The following is a 20,138-nucleotide window of genomic DNA, read 5'->3' on the forward strand; positions in this document are numbered from 1 at the left end:
AGCCAGCGTCCATAAAGACACAATGTAATTTTATAATGGGGATACATTTAATGTTGAAGGGACAAGGAAAGTTGTTAGCATCTTCTGAATACATTCCTGCACTAGCTGCTCCTCTGTCTGCTCTGGCATCTGCTGTATAATGTAGCAAAGACAAAATTATAAATCCTGGCCAGTTAACAAAACTGGAAATCTGGAAATAATATGGTACTGACAAACTCCTTTAACTCATTAGCAGCTTCAATAGAGTTATCTCGTTTGAGATAAGTGCACTGCTTTTGACTTCAGTTGGCATAACTTATTGTGCTGTAAATTCTTGGAATGCTTTGATCTCTCTCTACTGAGCAGAAAATATAGAAACAGAAAGCAGAAATCCTCTGTTATTGTCTTACACTGCCCCCTAGTGACAAGTGGCCATAAAGACACATTACTGCAGTGCTAATTAGAAGCAGGGAAATGTAACAAAGAAGAATAAAAAAAACAAATGTGCTCAAATAAATTGGCCTGGAGCACTTGCAAGCATCTAAATAAATGTGCTGCTAAGGGGTTAAAATAAATTTGTCTGCATACTTGCTAAGACACACGGAACACATGTTCCAGTCAGGTATTGCCAAAATATTGATAGAAATGTCGAAACAGGAAATATACCTGAGGATAATGGATGTAGCCATGCTAATCCTTCATTTATAACACTATGCTATACAGCTGGTATATAAATACAGGCTTCACTTTGCTCACTGCTTGCCTGAGTATATCAGTGCTTCACTCTCCTCACTGCTTGTATGAGTATGTCAATGCTTCACTGAGGTGGTAAGTAGTAGTGCTTCACTCTCCTCACTGCTTGCATGAGGATATCATTGCTTCACTCTACTCACTGCTTGCATGAGGATATCAGTGCTTCACTCTCCTCACTGCTTGCATGAGGATATCATTGCTTCACTCTCCTCACTGCTTGCATGAGGATATCATTGCTTCACTCTACTCACTGCTTGCATGAGGATATCAGTGCTTCACTCTTCTAACTGCTTGTATGAGTATGTCAATGCTTCACTGAGGTGGTAAGTAGTAGTGCTTCACTCTCCTCACTGCTTGCATGAGGATATCATTGCTTCACTCTACTCACTGCTTGCATGAGGATATCAGTGCTTCACTCTTCTAACTGCTTGTATGAGTATGTCAATGCTTCACTGAGGTGGTAAGTAGTAGTGCTTCACTCTCCTCACTGCTTGCATGAGGATATCATTGCTTCACTCTACTCACTGCTTGCATGAGGATATCAGTGCTTTACTCTCCTCACTGCTTGCATGAGTATGTCAATGCTTCACCAGGTGGTGAGTAGTAGTGCTTCACTCTCCTCACTGCTTGCATGAGGATATCTTTACTTCAATCTACTCACTGCTTGCATGAGGATATCAGTGCTTCACTCTCCTCACTGCTTGCATGAGTATGTCAATGCTTCACTCAGGTGGTGAGTAGTAGTGCTTCACTCTCCTCACTGCTTGCATGAGGATATATTTGCTTCAATCTACTCACTGCTTGCATGAGGATATCATTGCTGCAGTCTACTCACTGCTTGCATGAGGATAAACTGATCTGTTTGATGGATCAATTTTTACACAGATCAGTTTTTGATCCATGCAGTGTGAACACTCCCTTATGCAATTATTACCTAAGAGATACAGTGCTGGGGGGCTTAGTATAAAATTTGCAATGGGGTCCATTACTCCGTAGCTACACCACTGATCACCTGACTCCAATATTCACACTAAAATAAAATAAAGGTACATGCTGCTATGTTATTAGACTTTACATTTCACTGTTACGTTTGGGAGTTTATAGGAAACAGATTTATAAGTGTATTTACATTCCTCTTCTTTAGCTATTAAGTACCAACAGCTCAAACATGCCCAGGGTTAAGACTAGGAGAAAAAAAAACTATGGTTAGATTGTAGTTTGCTAATAGTAGAAAAGAAAACTGCACTCCTGCTGGTATATCTGCCTTAACTTGCCAAAACAGAAGTGATAACATGTATGTAAGCGTCTTCCTACACCACAGACATAATTAACTAAATCAGTTTCAGACAACAGCACGGAATTGCTGACAGAAGTCAACTGTGTGCTGTACATAGATAAAAGCTCATTGTTTTATGTACTTAAATGTTTGGGATTGCAGCAGGAGCGTAACAATCACACCCGCAATGGATGCAGCAGGGGGGGTCCTTGGGGGGAAAAGCCCGGGGGAAGGCCCACGGCTCTAGGGCCAGACCAGGGCCATTTTTAGGGGCTGGAGGGGACGCAGCACAGGAGGGGGGAGCAGTGGGCACACACAGTCCGACTCCCTCCTCCCTGAACTCGGGCTCTTCTTTCCGCGCTCGCTCCTGCAGAAATGACAGCAGCGGGCAAAACATGGAAACTCCCCTCTTGCGTTCCATGCTAATGCCTGGCTTGTACAATATGCACAACCAGGGCCGGATTTATACTTCTTACCGCCCTAGGCCGACTTTTACCAGCCGCCCCAACCGAAACCGTATCCTACCACCTCTCTCCACACACACACACACACACACACAAAAATTTTTGGGCCGCTGGTGTCAACTATTGTGGCTAGTGCCGAGGTCTCCATGACAACGTGATGTGAATCAATCACGTCACACGGGGGAACTGGTCAATCAAGCGATCTACAGGTGATGGGCATGGTGGGAGCCGTCCACCACACACACGTAGTCAAAAGTGTCTCACAATTGGACATTGGGTGGGGTCAGCAACACGTAAAAGTGAGTCCTGTACCCACTGCTTTCTCCAGGGTAACAGCGCTGCCAATCAATAATTAAGAAATGGGTACTGTGAGAGGCTGCCTTCTGTATTCTGTACTATTTGCTGGTGCTGCCCCTGGTTCTTTCATCCCCCACACCAAGTGCGTGAGACCCGGCCTTCTGTAACTGCCTGCAGCTGCTGCTATGTCATTGGACAAGGTCTGGCTTTTTGCTAGTCACACACTGTTCACAAACGTTTGGTTAACGGACTGCAGCTGCCTGCAGCACAGCCAGGGCCGGTTTTAGCAACAATGGAGCCCCAGGGCAAAATAAACCTGGGGGGCCCCCCCAACAGATACCCAGGAACAAAAATCGGCATTAAGGGATCTTTTTTGCAGCTGGTATAGTCAGGGTGTGAAGCCCCAATCGATCAGAGCTCCACATTCTGGCTATCCCAGCCTGCATGGGGGACAAGGGGTTAAAATGTTTCAGGAGGGGGGACCCCACATAATTTTTTAAAAAACATTTCCCACACTCTAAACATAAAAAAATTGGGAAAATAGGAAAAAAATGCCAGGGATCTTCATACAGCCATATTGCGGCTGTATAGCGATCCCTGGCCAAAGCACTGCAGCTGCGGAGGGGTTTCCAGGAGGTCCATACGTACTGCGTATGAACCCCCTGGAAACGACATCAGGAAATTCATTGCTCTTTCTTCTGATACATGTAAAATTACACTACCATTAGGTTTGCTACTAAAAGTGACATTTACCACATTTAAAAGTATACTATTTTCCTTCAAAATTTTAAAATCGATTTTCTCAAAAACTATAAGGTCTTTTTGAAAAAAAAAATTTTCTTCTTATTCCCAATGATTTCCTGAACATATCCTGCAAATGTAGGGTTTCTAGCATTTAAGGTGGATTTGCTACCGTATTAACCATGAAAGTAATCGGGTTTTTAAATGTGTATTTTTTTCCTTTGAAACTTTAAAATTGATTTTCTCTAAAACTATTAGGTCTTTTTGGAATTTTTTTGCCTCTTGTAGCCACTGGAGACCCCTGCAGGCTCTGGGGCCCTGGGGCAATTGCCTCCTTTGCCCCTATGGTAGAGCCGGCCTTGAGCACAGCACAGGCAGATGCCAGCTGATACTAATAGTGCAGTTATCCTGACCCCTTTCATTTGTTTGGACACTTGCAAATAGTGCCCTGCAAATAATGCCCACTGTCTGCAGGCCGCCCCTTGTTTATCTGGTGCCCTAGGCCATGGCCTATGTGGCCTTGCCAGAAATCCGGCCATGTGCACAACACCTCTCTGCAATCTCTGCTTTAAAGTGGTGGTGGCTGGCAGCACATGTGGCAATAGAGAGGGCTTTGAGTGCCACCTCTGGCTACCTATATACTGTAAGTTCTTTTTTTCTTTTTTTTTTTAAGTGTCCTGCATGGCCTGCCTTTCCAATTTCTGTTTTGGGGGATTTGGAGGGTGGGGCATCCAAAGTTTTGCAAGGGAGGAGGGGGGCAGTAATCTTTAGTTACGTCCCCGGATTACAGAGTTTTGGATGCTTAAAAGTTTGGCTTCATGCTTCTTCACCTGGCTACCTGAAATAAGTCACTGACAGATTTTTAATTTAAGATCCCTGCTGTCATGCTTTGCTTTTACATGCTTTTTAGTCGGTGTTAACATTTTGAATTGAACTTTACCTTGACAGGTTTGAAAAATTTGGATTTGGAATTGTCATCTGTCCTCATTATTCCATTTCAAAGGTTTGGGATAGTGTTGGTCCTGTACCTACGCGAAGATGTCACCTTCTCTCTCTCCTTCACCCCCTGAGTCCTGTTCCATTTGTTAAGTAGGATTTATTGTGCCTTTATCTTGACCTGAGGCAATCATCTTCTTTATTTTATGGTCAAAGTAGCAAAACGGAAGAAGCGCTGGACAGAGTTCAAGTTTCACGTTTGTGGCTGTTTTCTATTAAAGCTGAACTCTGGTAACATTTTTACTTTAGTTTTCAATAGTGTTGGGGGGTTTGCTACTGCCCCATTTGTCATCTGTGAGAAATCTCTCAATTATTTATCACAAAGTACCAAGATGGCAATTTATACTGGATATTGGAGTTTTAGTTTTGAAAAAACAGCTCATACATTAAAGGACACTGTACATTTAAAATTCTGTAGTCGCCCCACATTTGGAATGCAGCAGTCACCCCACATTTGAAATGCAGCAATTACCCTACATTTAAAATGCATAGATATGCATAGCAGCAATTACTCCCACAAAAGAAATGTAGCAATTGCCCTCCTGCCAGTGTTTGGGCTAATGCCTGGCTAGTACAATATACACAGCACCTCTCTGCAATCTCTGCTTTAAAGTGGTGGTGGCTGGCAGCACATGTGGCAATAGAGAGGGCTTTGAGTGCCACCCTGGCACGCATGCCATAGGTTCGCCACCACTGTTCTAGCCCATACGCTGTACAGATGTTCCTGAATCCTGTACATGATGCCAGCTCATTACTCAGTGCTTAATCATTGTTAAAGAGGAGCTGTTAGGTATAAGGTCTCAGAGAAAATAAACACATATATCAGTAGCTAAAGATTGGCTGTACTTACATTACATATGCATTTCACTGTCCACGTTTGGATTTCACAGAATTTGTATATAGTATATGCAGAGATAGATGCTCCTGACAGCTCATGGCAGGCTCCATGTTTTTCTGTCAAATGTGTCATCATGTCCTGCCTGCTTCCTGATCACAGAAAAGCTGGTACTAAATAACACAGTGTGCAGTGAATATTAATGAGCCATGTGGCTAGGAACAATAGCTGACTCCTGCAGTGTACTCTGCCCGGAGATTTATCAGTGCTACGCGCTGGACTGATTACAAGCTGCTGTAACGTCTCATTAGCAGCCGAGGGGAGGGCCCCAGAATGCTTTGCAGTATAGTATGCGGCTTGCGTCCTGCTTAGGTCTAACAGTTTGCTGATAAGCACACATCAAAGGTAACTGAGATTTTTATCTTCACTAATGGCTTTTGGGCTTCCTTCTAAACTGTTTAACACAGGAGAATAGAGGTTTAAATTAGCTTCTGCAGCCTGACAGTTACTCTTTAAGAGAATAGAGTTATATACACCCAAAGCTACATAGAGATTCCAAGAAGAGGAAGTGAGGGAAAATCACAACAGTGGGGACACTTCAGCAATAATCATTTCTAGAAGCTTGCATCTAAAAAGAGTAAGTGTGGGTGAGTGGCGGATATGTTGAGAGAGAGTGTACCAGAAGAGGGGAGAGTATCGAGAGAAGTCTTGTAAGCGGGAGTGAGAAGAGGTGACCAGGGAAGAAGACAGAAGGATATTGTTAGTAGAGCGGAGATTGCATGAAGGATGGTATCTGGAAATAAGTTGATTTAGATAGGAACGAGTTAGGTTGTGGAGAGCTTTGTAGGCGAGAATAAAGGCCCATACACACGTCGGATTTCCGCGAACGACGGGTCGGTTGAACGTCCCGTCGTTCGCCCGCTAAATCGGGCGTGTGTACAGACTGTCGTTCACTTGATAAGGGTGAGTTTGAGTGATCCGCCTGACGGATCGCTCAAACCCACCCTTATCAAGTGAACGACAGTCTGTACACACGCCCGATTTAGCGGGCGAACGACGGGACGTTCAAACGACCCGTCCGCGGAAATCCGACGTGTGTATGGGCCTTTAGGGTTATAAATTGTATCCTTTGACTGACAGAGGGGGATTGGGCTGGAGAAGTGGGAGGAGAGGCGGATGAGTCATGCAGCAGAGTTCATGATAGACTGTAGCGGGGCTAAACGGTTGGCTGGGAGGCTGCAGAGCAGAGAGTTGCTATAGTCTAGTCGTGAAATAATCAGGCATGCACCAGAAGTTTCATAGTTTCCTATGTGAGAGAAGGCTGGATGCGGGAGATGTTTTTTTGGTGGAGGCAACAAGAGGAGTATAGTTTACCAATGTGTGGTTTAAATGAGAGACTTGAGTCCAAAATTACACCTAGACAGCGAGCCTGGGGGACAGGAGTTATGGAAGTGCCATCAATAGAAATAGTGATGTGAGTTTGTTTCAGAGTAAAATGAGCTATACATTCCTTTTCTCCTATGTTGCTTTCCCTTACAGTACTAAAAATCTGATGGAGTCGACAGGTTTTTGACTAGTCCATGTCTTCATGGGGGATTTTCAGTATTTAATTTATACTTTTCAAAACTACTCCCTGGAAAGGATCTATACAGAGATGCAGCCCACCCACCACCTGTTTGTACAATATTCTGACAGTTGGACTGAGCAACTTCCACTTACTTAGTGCTTTTGAAAATAAAGAAAACCATGAGAATCAACCATGAAAAGGACCAGTCAAAAACCTGTCAGTTTTTTCAGATTTCTACTACCTACTTTAAAAAATGTAGCCGTGGAAGTCATTGGATTTGATGGGCGGCACAGGAATTTAATCGACGGGAGCGTTTTGCATTGCGGCGTGCATGTGTGGACTGACGGGAATCCCAGTGATGTACTTCCTGCCCAGCAGGGCATACGCCACTGAGAGGAGGCAGCGCTATGCGTATAACCCTGTCAGCGCACTCTGCCGCAGGGTCATATGTTTGTCATTTTTGCATTATGGTGGGATGAGGCGGGGACACCGCATCCCTTCAGCAATGCAGGAGAAAAATGTAAAATCGACCGCAAGACACGGCAACCAGATAACTGGCAACTTCTTTAGAAGACCATAAAGGCAACATCAAGACAAGACAGACGCTCAATACTAACTTTGCAAAGATACATTTTTCACGCTCAGTGACACAATAATCAATGAATGAATGAAGAACTAATGAAACTTGTGTTAAGTGTTTTGAAAATGTTGAGTGATGATTTGTTATAATTTGTTATAATGTATTGTTCTGTGTTCATTACTGTTTGCTGGTTTAATTTACGGTTCTGTACACATTACTGTTTGCTGTTATAATTTACTGTTCTTCTGTGTACATTACTGTTTGCTGTTCTGAATAAGTAGGTGAACTGTGACTCCGAGAACGAGATGTGTGTGCTTGAGTTCTATATTTGCTCACATGCAGAACATCTTTTATGCTCTTGATAAGTCTTCTCTAGTCGCTTATTTTATATGAGAAGGAATCAGACTCCCCTGCTTGGTTGTGATTGAGAGGCCTTTGTCATAGCTGGGAACTCCAGTGATTGATTCATCCCATAAGTGCTCACATAATATTATAACTATTATGTATTTACATAGCGATGACATTTTTCACAGCACTTCACAGTCGCTATCGGCCGCTCAGAGAAACTCTCATTCTAATAGCCAGCACAGTAAAAGTCTTATGTCCCTACCAAGCTCGAAGACTAGTTTATAGGGAAAACCAATATCATGACACTTGAGATGTGTACTACACATATGCAATCATGACTGGTCAACCACTTCCATGTAGCATGAGAGCTTACCTACACACTCTGTTCAAGGTATTCAAGATCTTTTGTCTGTCATACATGGAAGTTGAAAAATTAGATTAAGTTAAGATTGAGTATGTGTGTATGCACCATAAAGCACAACTGAAGTCAGGCCTAGATTTACATCACAGGAGCCTATATAGGCACAGATGTCCTGACACACTAGACTTTGCCCTCCATGAACCTACAAACCACCGCCGAACTGTCCCAGCTGTAACTTCTCCCTTACTTCCCCTGCCCATCACAGGTAGTTACAAATGTCCCTTAGCATTAGGTAGCTAGAGGTACCCTCAGTATTAAGTAATTAGAGGTGCCCCAACTGAAGGGAGATCTCATCAGTGGAATGCCCAGATGCGGGTAAATAACTTCTCATTAAAGGAAACCATAGCTGACTGTAATTAAAAGTTTTATACATACCTGAGGCTTCCTCCAGCCCCATGTGCACAGATCGCTCCCACGCCGCCGTCCTCAGTCTTCTCCGTCTTCTGTACCAGGTTCCGTTACTTCCTCCAGTTGTGGCCAGTCTGCGCAAGAGAAATGTGCCCTCTACGTATCTCTCGCAGCTGGAGAGATACGTAAATAGCGCACTTCACTTACGCCAGACTGGCCGCGACTGGAGGAAGTAACAGAATCCGGTACAGAAGACGGAGAAGACAGAGGACTGCGACGTGGGAGCGATCTGTGCGCATGTGCTTGGTTGTCCTGCTGATCCTCTGCCTGTAAAGGCCTATTTCCAGTGGGGTGTTGGATCAGTTTCCAAATCGGACGTGGCACCATCTTATTGTGCAGCTGCAGGTGAATTGCTATAGCTGTGAAATACATGGCTATAGGTATTCTGATATGTGTTGTGGTAAACTGGAGCATGTCATCCTAATCACACCGGCATATGATTTGGACATCAAGCCTATTGACTGAACAAGCACCATTTCCCCATCTGATTTGCATGTGGGGAAAAAGTATAAAGGCCCGTTTCCACTAGTGTGGAGTACGCAGCGTACTCTTACACAGCGTACTCCACACTAGTGGAAACTGGCCCTTATACTTTTTAGCCATAGACCCTGAAAAAGCATGCAGACCAGGTGTTTTGGATTGAAGTCTGATTGGATTAGCTGCATGCTTGTTTCAGGTGTGCGAGATCAGCAGGATGCCAGGCAGCTGCTATTGTTTAGAGTAGCTTTCATATCTTTCTCACTTCAGGAGTCCTTTAAGAGATGGATGCTTAACCCCTTCCTGCAAAATGAACTTTTTTATATGTTCCATTTGTGCACCTGCAAATAATGTGTTTATATAAACGTCCAATTTGCCTGCGCAAGTGCATGTGCATTTATACCCTTCATCCCATGGCAGGAAGTGATTAACCTGTTCTTTTATGATTGCATAAAATATCATTTTTTGTGGTTCATCAAATGCTATTGTATACGTGTAACTTAAATGGTCAAAAAAAAAAAGTTGTGAAAAATGTTTGTTTCAATGCAGTCCTTTGTGTATTGTTTCTAATTACAATATTATGTATTTTACAGAACAAAATGGAAAAAATGTTGATCTTCTTATTGATTGGTCTGATGTTTTCCAAGACCATGCCCAGATTGCATCAAAGCATGCCAACCCATTTTGGAATGGACTTTCGGAATCCAACCCTTTCCTGGATGATGTTCTCCAAGCCAATACATTTTCACAGACTAACAAGCATGTGTCTATCCTGAAGGAGGACCCTTATATGCTGTTTAGAGATTCAGATGCCAGAAATTCATTATCGAGTTCTGGGGATGAACTTGATATTGATCACATTGTGGAAGAGACACCAGTAAGAACTGCAAGATCTAAAAGTGTCTCCTACTTAGATGCTATTGATGGCAATGAATCCACTACACAGAAGATTGATGGTCAGATTCTGGCTCCAGACTTGGAGTGGCTTCAGAATGACCGCGAAGCCTACAAAATGGCCTGGCTGAGTCATAGACAGCTGACCCGATCATGCCTTGATTTGGATGTAATAAGCCAAAGCCCAGGATGGGCACAAACACAAGCTACAGACACACATATAATTTGCAAAATAGACCACGAAGGAGGCTCTGTGCAGCTTCCTAACTCTGATATATCCATCCATGTCCCTGAAGGTCACATTGCTCCTGGGGAATCTCAGGACATTTCCTTAAAAGCTTTTCTTGATCCACCAGAATCTCTAAACAATGACTTCTCCGCTACAGTTAGCCCTTTACTAGAAATAACCTTGAGCAACATCAATACAGTAGAGGCTCTCTTACTGGAAATGAAAATTGCAGCAGAAGTAAAGAAAGATCCATACAGTCAAGTCATGACCGAGATTGCAACCTTTTACAGCTACAACAAAGAAGGCCCGTTTGAAAAAATTCCAAATGGTTACATTTACAATAACATGTTACAAATCCAGCTGCCAATCCTGAGTCGTGTCACATATATAGTAAGTGCAGCTACAGCTAAATCAGCTCAAAGCCCCGTGAGCCCCATTTATAATTACATTCAGAAGACTGTGACGGTAGCCGTGTATGGACCCAAACATATTCATCCAGCTTTTACAACAGTTTTAGCGGTTATGGGACACGACTATACCCCGGACAAACTTACGGTCAGTGACATCAAGAGACGTGGAAAGAGTATGCCACCTTTGGTTTTTCAGCTCTGGGGAAAACATCAGTTCGTTCTCGATCCTATGCAAGATTTGGTGGTACATTTTGTTTCAAGTGACTCCAATTTTTCTGTCATGGCAGCAGATAATCACAATGAAATCAAAGAACAACAATTAAGGACGGGTAAAATGATTAGGGCCCAGTTTCCGTTTTCTTTAACGGGAATTCGGGAAGTTTGCCCATTTGCCTTTTCAGTTCAAGTTAAGGAAGCTAAAAAGTCATCTGTTATATCAGAATTTACAGTCAACACTCCAAGTTCTGCGCCCAAAATACACTTTACACCCAAAAAGCAGACTCGTTTGCAAAAACGCAAAGAAGTAATGTCCACTCCTGTTTTTCCAGTTACCAATGCAATTAAATATCCCAAGTTCCAAGACAAAGTATTAAAAATCAACAACTTTGCTGTGACATTAAAGACTGTTCTACGACAGCAGAAGATTGACTACTTTTTGGAGTATTTTAAGGGGGACACTATTGCACTTCTTGGTGAAGATAAGGTAAAGGCCATTGGTCAGACCAAGATTAAAGATTGGTATGTTGGAGTATTACGAGGGAAGATTGGTTTGGTCCATTCCAAAAATGTGAAGATCATTTGTAAGGAGCAAGTCATTGACTTTTCAGAAGTGCAATTTACAACTAAAATGCTCCTGGAACAGATAACACTGCCTTTCAAAAAATTAACTTACATTTACTCATCTGTTCTGTCAAATGTATCGGAGAAAGTGTACGATTGGAAAAGTTTAGCCGATGCTCTTGGGTACTCCCATCTGTCCCTGGATGATCTCACTCATGCTCTTCCAGAGAAAGAGTCAGACAGAGTTTGTGCTGTGGTTAAACGGTTAAAAGAAGATTGCCATGCTGACTCCAAGAACAGAAAATTTCACTATGAGCTTATAATGGTAAGTCATGCAATATAAAAAAGTGTGTAAGGTGAAAGTCAGTAGAGTGGGGCCGAACCTCCGATTTTAGGTTCGCAAACCGGGTTCGCGAACTTCTGCGTAAGGTTCGGTTCGCGTAAAAGTTCGCGAACCGCAATAGACTTCAATGGGGATGCGAACTTTGAAAAAAAAAATTATGCTGGCCACAAAAGTGATGTAAAAGATGTTTCAAGGGGTCTAACACCTGGACCCCCAGGTGGAGGAGTGGGATACATGCCAAAAGTCCCCTGGAAAAATCTGGATTTGACGCAAAGCAGCGTTTTAAGGGCAGAAATCACATTGAATGCTAAATGACAGGCCTAAAGTGCTTTAAAACATCTTGCATGTGTATACATCAATCAGATAGTGTAATTAAGGTACTGCTTCACACTGACACACCAAACTCACTGTGTAACGCACCGCAAACAGCTGTTTGTGTAGTGACGGCCGTGCTGGACTGGTGCGCACCATGGCGAGAGTGCAGTGGCGGGTTCACTGAACAGGAATACAGTGGCGGGTTCACTGAACAGAACAGGTATGCAGTGGCGGGTTAACTGAACAGGTATACAGTGGCGGGTTCACTGAACAGAACAGGTATGCAGTGGCGGGTTAACTGAACAGGTATACAGTGGCGGGTTCACTGAACAGAACAGGTATGCAGTGGCGGGTTCACTGAACAGAACAGGTATACAGTGGCGGGTTCACAGAACAGGTATGCAGTGGCGGGTTCACTGAACAGAACAGGTATACAGTGGCGGGTTCACAGAACAGGTATGCAGTGGCAGGTTCACTGAACAGGTATACAGTGGCGGGTTCACTGAACACAACAGGTATGCAGTGGTGGGTTAACTGAACAGGTATACAGTGGTGGCACAATTGGTTGAAAGAGGCGCCCTGGTGGTTTATAAAAGCACTTAAAATCAGTATAAAATCGACAAAATATTTTGAGGTGGCTTACCTCAAAGAACCAAAAATCCTTGATGAAAACAAGAGATTTTATTAGTAGCACAGGCAACGCGTTTCACGGGTCTGAGCCCGCTTCCTCAGGCCAAATAACAGTGCCAAACTACAAAGATATGGTCAGCATAGGGAGAGGCTGCTTTTATAAACCACCAGGGCGCCTCTTTCAACCAATTGTGCATCCCATACCCCCATACCTTATGGTCTGAGGGGTTTAGACAGAATACACGTGGGTAACCACGGTAGAAATCTGTCTCCCTTCCTTTTCCAAGGAGAGCGACCGCATCCAGATCCCTAGGGGTCACCCCGAGTGGAGTCGGGTTCATTGTCTCCACCTGCTTCCTGTGGTCGGTTGCCCCACTGCAACCCACCTTTGTGAGTAGTCTTGTTTCCATTCTCTATATCCAATTCTTCTTTTGACATATTACACTATTGGGCTCCCGTCCTTGTCTCCTGTGTTTTTTTCCCCAGAGGGTGCACAGACACCCACACCCAACCACGTATACAATGGTGGGTTCACAGAACAGGTATGCAGTGATGGGTTCACTGAACAGGTATGACGCGGTGGGTTCACAGTACAGGTATGCAGTGGTGGGTTCACAGTACAGGTATGCAGTGGTGGGTTTACAGAACAGGTATGCAGTGGTGGGTTCACAGAACAGGTATGCAGTGGCAGGTTCACTGAACAGGTATGCAGTGGCGGGTTCACTGAACAGGTATGCAGTGGTGGGTTCACAGTACAGGTATGCAGTGGTGGGTTCACAGAACAGGTATGCAGTGGCAGGTTCACTGAACAGGTTCACTGAACAGGTATGCAGGTACTGAACAGAACAGGTATGCAGCCAGGAACAAGCTAAGCCTAACTAATCTTTCCCTATGAGAGACAGTCTGCAGCAGCTCGCCCTACTCTAACTAACGCAGGCACACGAGTGAGCGTAATGGCTGCCGCTGCCTGCCTTTTATTAGGGGGGAGTGGCTCCAGGGGCTAGTGTAGCCTAATTGGCTACACTGGGCCTGCTGACTGTGATGTAGAGGGTCAAAGTTGACCCTCATGGTGCATTATGGGTGAACCGAACTTCCTGCGGGACCCGAACGCGAACCACTGAAGTTCGCATGGAACCGTTCGCAGGCGAACCGTTCGGCCCAACTCTAAAAGTCAGCACATAGTGGTCTGTTTGTAAAGATGACAGTTAGCTGAAAAATAGATGTTTCTGCACAATGCCATTTTTCTCTTCTCCATACTTATGAGGCTGGGTGCACACATAACATAACGTGAAATGTTGCGTTTTATCTCAAGTTTTATGTTAATGTTGCGTTTTTGCTGCGTTTACTGCGTTTTTGGTGCATTTGTATCTGCGTTTTTCTTATCGGAAATGCGTTTTTCAAGCGTTTTTGTGTGCGCTTTAATGCATTTGCGGTTTGCATAAACAAAATGCATATGTGTTTTGTATGTGTTTTTCATGCGTTTTCATATTTACATTTATGCAAATCAATAGGAAGACAACAGGACGCGGGAATACATTAAAAAAAAAATTGGGGGGGTTGGGACTCATATAAAAATGCATACCATTGCGCTCCCATTGACTTTCATTATGTGAGTTTTTGATGTGCGTGTTTTTGAAAGCGCGGGTTTTGTTGCATAATAATGCAACAATACCCGTAATTTTAAAAACGCACACACACAAAACGCATATGTGTTTTTATATGCGTTTTTTCCTGCGGCCCATAGACTTCCAATAGCGGCAAAAACACAGCGTTTTATGCAACGCTAGGGTTTCTACTATGTGTGCACCCAGCCTGAAAGTGGTAATGAGCGCTTAACCTCTTGAGGACTGCAGGGCTAAACCCCCCAAGCAAGTGACCAGTACATTTTTAGTAAAAAAGGCCACTGCAGTTTTAAGGCCAAGCTGCAGGGCCGCACAACACAGCACACAAGTGTTCTCCCCCCCCCTTTTCTTCCCACCAACAGAGCTCTCTGTTGGTGGGGTCTGATCGCTCTCCTCATGTTTATTTTTTTTTTAATAAATATTTTTGTTTGTGTTTTTTTTTGTTTGTTGCAAACCCTGTTCCTTTAAACCCCCTCCCTCCCTCCCTTGCTCCCCCCAGCCAGCCAATCATGGCGATCAGCTCTCATAGGCTTCACCCTATGAGAGCCGATCGCTTTCTTGTCCCCCAGGGGGACAAGAATAGCCGCTCGGAGACTAAAGGCGGGGCCGAGCTCTGCCCCCCCCCCAAGCAGGAGATGCGTGCGCAGCTTGCGCGCGATCTCCTGCAAAGCAGAGCCCCAGGACTTTACGCCAATTGGCATTAGGCGGTCCTGGGGCTGCCGCCGCGGCCACGCCCATCGGTGTGACGCGGTCGGCAACTGGTTAAAGGGCACCTACAGTGTGCTCAGCAGGGCCAGATTTCTGGAGAAGCCTCAAAGGCCTGGGCCTTGGGCAGCTCTAGCACAAGGGGTCACCTTGATTTAAAATAGGAGTTGCTACATTTCAAAAAAAAGGTTTCAAATTGGGGAGCAACACATGAAAAAGGGAAGCTGATGCCCAAGGGAGCTGTTCATGAAAGAAAGGGCCTTCAGTATATGGATGATGCACATTGAAGAGATGACTACAAGTGGAATGGGAGGGGCACTGTTGCACATGGAAAGGGAGCCCCAACACACCTGGCCTAGGGGCAGAAAAAGTATAAATACAGCCTTGCTGCTCAGGCATAAGTTGAATTAGTACCTCGTTGTAATTAAACTTAGAACTGTAATTAAACTTGGAAAAGTGCAATAACCGACCTGCTCCCCTTTTGGCCACTCCCACCTGAGTTGTGACCCGTACCACGTCGGTGGCCACCTATTTGACAACATCAGTTTTGTCAACAAGGGAGGGGGATTTAGAATGATAGCTTTTTTTTTTACGAACGAGAGGGTGAGTAATTGCACTTTTTAATCGCCAATTCTATAATTACCACATGAGACTAATTAAATGTTATGCTTGTGCAAGCTTTAGGTGCTCTTTAAATGACCACCATTTGATCAGAAAAAAATGAAAAAAAAGAAAGAAAAGTTAGAATCTTACCTAAGTAGAAGGAAACCCCTGGATGCTCCAGAGACTTTCCATGTCCTCCTCAATTCATCTGCTGTTGGTGGGTCCCTGTTCATGGCCACACTCCCCTCTGTGTACAAGTGCTGCACATGCATGGTTAAGGCCACACCTGCACAGTAACACAAAGCCACTTGTGGACTTGCGGCTTTGGCATACTGCACAGACTGGGCTGTACTCGTACATGGTGAATAGCACAGCCACAAGAACATATCCAACAATTGCAGCACTAGATGGGTCGGGTCATGGACAACATGGGAAGCCTCGAAAGCCTTGCTCAAAGACTCCTTACTGTTTTACGTGATGGCTTGAGCCGGTATTCCAGCTGCTCTTGCACATAAGAAACAAGATGAGCAGCTGCTTATTCTATGTTTTGTTTCTATGGTCCACATGTGTTGTTCATACACTTTAATGTGTTGTTGTACACCTGTAATTTTTCTATATAGGAGCTGCTAAGCTCTTCATCTACAAATAATTGAAAGACCTGACTGGGTACAAGGTTAATAATTCCCTATAGGTTCTTACAAAGGGCCACCTGCATAGCAATCTTTGAAGTCCATCTTCAGGCAGGAATCTAAAAATGCCATCTAATAGCTTACTAATCAAAGTGCTCAGTTGTTATGTTTTGTGTGAATAGAGGCTTTAGCCACTAAAAATCCCATTTCACAGTTTTATTAACATGAGATTATGAGCCTCTTTGTGGGACACCAAGTGAAGTAAATTGTTGAACATAGGCTAAGCTGTAAAAAGCTGTGGGAAAATGTGTCAGTGCTAAAGGCGTAATGTTCTTTATTACTATTATTATCTTATCTTACTAATATTATAAATGCGAAAGTTTGGATGTTTGTTACTCAATCACGCAGTAATGGCTGAATGGATGTGAATGAAATTTTACACACACATAGTAAATTACTCGGAATAACATATAGGATACATTTTATCCCCATAACCTATAAATGGGCGGAGACAAATACAAATTTCACTGGGAAAATGTAAACTGCAGTCATTCTTACACTGTTAATGGTGGGGTTCTCAAACTCCGCACAGTTGATCACTGAGTGACTGGGATTAAAATTCAGAAAAGTGGGTGGAGCCTACAAAAGCCAATCAAAATTCACCTATTGATTTTCAAGGGGAATATTTAATTGCTGCGATTCTTGCACTGTTAATGGCACAAGCCTCAAACCTGGTACAGTTGGTCATTGGGTGGAGCCAACACCAGCCAAATACATACCCGGGCAACGCCAGGCCATCAGCTAGTTGTTTTATAAACCGCCAGTATCTTCCGTGATGCTGTACAACAGAATACAAGGTGTAACAATACTATATAAACAATACAACAGTTAACAGTACAAGACAATGGTGGATTACAATTTATGCAGTGCACACATAAGTTACAGATTTGTACATAATGGTGGAAGATATGAATGCACATTGGGTGGAGCCAACACCAGCCAAATACATACCCGGGCAACGCCAGGCCATCAGCTAGTTGTTTTATAAACCGCCAGTATCTTCCGTGATGCTGTACAACAGAATACAAGGTGTAACAATACTATATAAACAATACAACAGTTAACAGTACAAGACAATGGTGGATTACAATTTATGCAGTGCACACATAAGTTACAGATTTGTACATAATGGTGGAAGATATGAATGCACATTACACAAATTGTGAGGCAAAAGAGGAAGTGAGCCCTGGCCAATTAGCCTTAAAAGGTGGCCATACAAGTGTATGCCCGATCAACGATGCAACCAATTTCGGGCCAAAACGGTAGGAATCCAATCCTTCTGGATCCATTCTTTTCAAAAAGGAATTGATTGTTTTGGAAAATTGAGTGGAAATCTAGAAGTGTAAGGCCAGCTTTAGGGCCCTTTTACACTGTGGCAGTGCAACAAATTACCACACTGCTACCGTAGCCTATTGAAAATCTATGTTCATACTCCCCATGTTGTGGTACGCTGCGCCAGAAGTGCCCTATCTAAAGCGCTTTAATACCTATGTTACCGCATGGCTCCTGTGGCATCCTGCGGTGATCTGCTTCAGGCAAGAAGTCATGTAAGTCGATGGCGGGGCAGGGTTAAAAAAAAAACAAAAACAGTTGGTGGTACGGCATGCATGCGCGAAAGCTTATCTTCTACAATAGGTTACCGTGCACTTCCGCATACCTGAAACAGGAAGTTACCGTAAACACTCTTCACTTCCTGTTTGGCCGGATGCCAGAAGCGGAATACCGCATAGTAACGCGGTATTCCCTGAAGGCCTGTTTTTGGTGGTGCAGTGCAGCGGGCACTGCAACGCTGACTAGTGTTGATCGGATACCTCATTATCCTATTCGAGTTTGGTCAAATTCGGATAGTAAACTATCCGAATTCACTCGAAGTTTGATATTCGAGTTAATCAAATTCTTCTTCTTCTTCTTCTTCTTCTTCTTCTTCTTCTTCTTCTTCTTCTTCTTCTTCTTCTTCTTCTTCTTCCTTTCTTTTGTAATTTTTTTTTACTTCATTTGTGGAAATATTTTATTTTAATAACACCATAGCTATATTTGTGTTGATGGCATAATAGGTACTAGTGACACATTGCAAGCCACAGCGCCTTTTTCTGTGTACCCTGGTGGTGGTAAAACACAGACATCAGCAGGAGAAGGAAGTAGTTGCAGCTATTGCAGTGTGGCAATAGCTGGTAGGAGAGTGGGTGGCAGCAGAAAGTAGTTCTTCTTCTGTTCTCCCTGGCAGTGGTACTAGCAGCACACAGACAGCAGAAGCTCAATGCAGCTACAGGAGGAGTAGTGTGTGTCAGGCAGTGTGATGTGACTGACATAATAGGCCCTGGGTCCTAGCGGTGGTTCCAGGGCCGTAAATGAACAGCATGAGGTTCCAGACAGCGGTCGTGAAGCCCACATTGTGTCCAATACACAATTGGGAAAGCACAGTTTTCAACCCGTACACCTCTTAAATAATTACAATTTTTTTTTTTCAAATTAATGCAGCTATTGTTGAGCGTAATAGCTGGTGGCGCATGGGCAGCAGCACCTAGTAATGTGTTCCCTGGCAGTGGAGAGGAGACACAGACAGCAGGAGGAAATATAACAGCAGGCAGCGTAAGGAGGATAAGTGTGTGGCAGACTGGCATTTGGCAGCAGGCAGGAGGGCAGGCAGCGAGACATAGTAGGCTCTGGGTCCTAGCGGTGGTTCCAGGGCCGTAAATGAACAGCATGAGGTTCCAGACAGCGGTCGTGAAGCCCACATTGTGTCCAATACACAATTGGGACAGCACAGTTTTCAACCCGGACACCTCTAAATTAATTACAATTTTTGTTTCTCAAAATAATGCAGCTATTGTTGAGCGTAATAGCTGGTGGTGCATGGGCAGCAGCACCTTGTAATGTGTTCCCTGGCAGTGGAAACATACAGACAGCAGGATGAAATACAACAGCAGCAGCAGCAGCATGTGTATGTGTGTGTGCCAGTCGTCACTTCATGTCCCCCTCTCGCCGATAACAGGGGCCATGAATTCGCCTTCCACCCAAGCCTAGTTCATTTTGAGAAACATCAGTCTGTCCACAGACTTGTGAGACAGACGAGATCGCTTCTCAGTGACGACTCCACCGGCTGCACTGAAGCAACACTCTGACAGTACGCTGGAAGGGGGCAGAAGAGCACGTCCAGAGCGTACTGCGCAAGCTCGCTCCAGATCGGCAGGTGCTTGACCCAATACTCCATGGGATCAACAGGGGCCACGCTGTCAAGCCCGCTGAAGGACACCATGTAGTCAGCCACCATGCGGGTCAAGCGCTGCCTGTGACTGGAGAAGGATGCTGCTGCAGGCACCTCCTCTCTAGTCCTTGGCAGCTCTACACTCATGTAGAGCTCTTGGGTCGGAGACAGCGGGTCTGTGGTGCGCATGCGCTTGCTGCTGGTGGATGCAGGCACCTGCTGCTGCCTCTGTGCTGGCTGGACAGTGGGGGTGGATGGCTGAGGGAAGGCTTCCTCCAAGCGCTCAACAAGGGGCAGCTGCAAATCCCTCATTTGTTGCGCATGGTCTCCTCCTGCAGGCAGGAACTGGCTGAGCTTCCCCTTAAGACGTGGGTCCAGCATCATGCAGATCCAGATGTCCTCCCTCTTCTTCATCTGGATTACCCTTGTGTCCTTGCGCAGGCACCTCAGCATGTGCGCTGCCATTGGGAAGAGTCTGGCCACGTCTGCTGGCACATCATCGGCAGCCCCAGAGCCGACAGTGCTGTCCTCCTCTTCCTCTGCCTCCTCCACCTCATCCTCTCTCCACCCC

The 20,138-nt window shown here is 44.5% G+C and overlaps 1 protein-coding gene across 1 annotated transcript in view; it reads left to right on the forward strand.

The window, feature by feature from the left end:
• MACC1 (MET transcriptional regulator MACC1) overlaps positions 1-20,138 on the forward strand; it is an 86,625-nt gene that overhangs the window by 50,312 nt on the left and 16,175 nt on the right. The window contains exon 3 of the mRNA XM_068235986.1: positions 9,736-11,780. Coding sequence (XP_068092087.1) covers positions 9,736-11,780 — 2,045 coding nt within the window. The remainder of the gene's footprint in view (positions 1-9,735; positions 11,781-20,138) is intronic.

Source organism: Hyperolius riggenbachi, chromosome 5, assembly GCF_040937935.1.
Source record: "Hyperolius riggenbachi isolate aHypRig1 chromosome 5, aHypRig1.pri, whole genome shotgun sequence".
NCBI lineage: Eukaryota > Metazoa > Chordata > Amphibia > Anura > Hyperoliidae > Hyperolius > Hyperolius riggenbachi.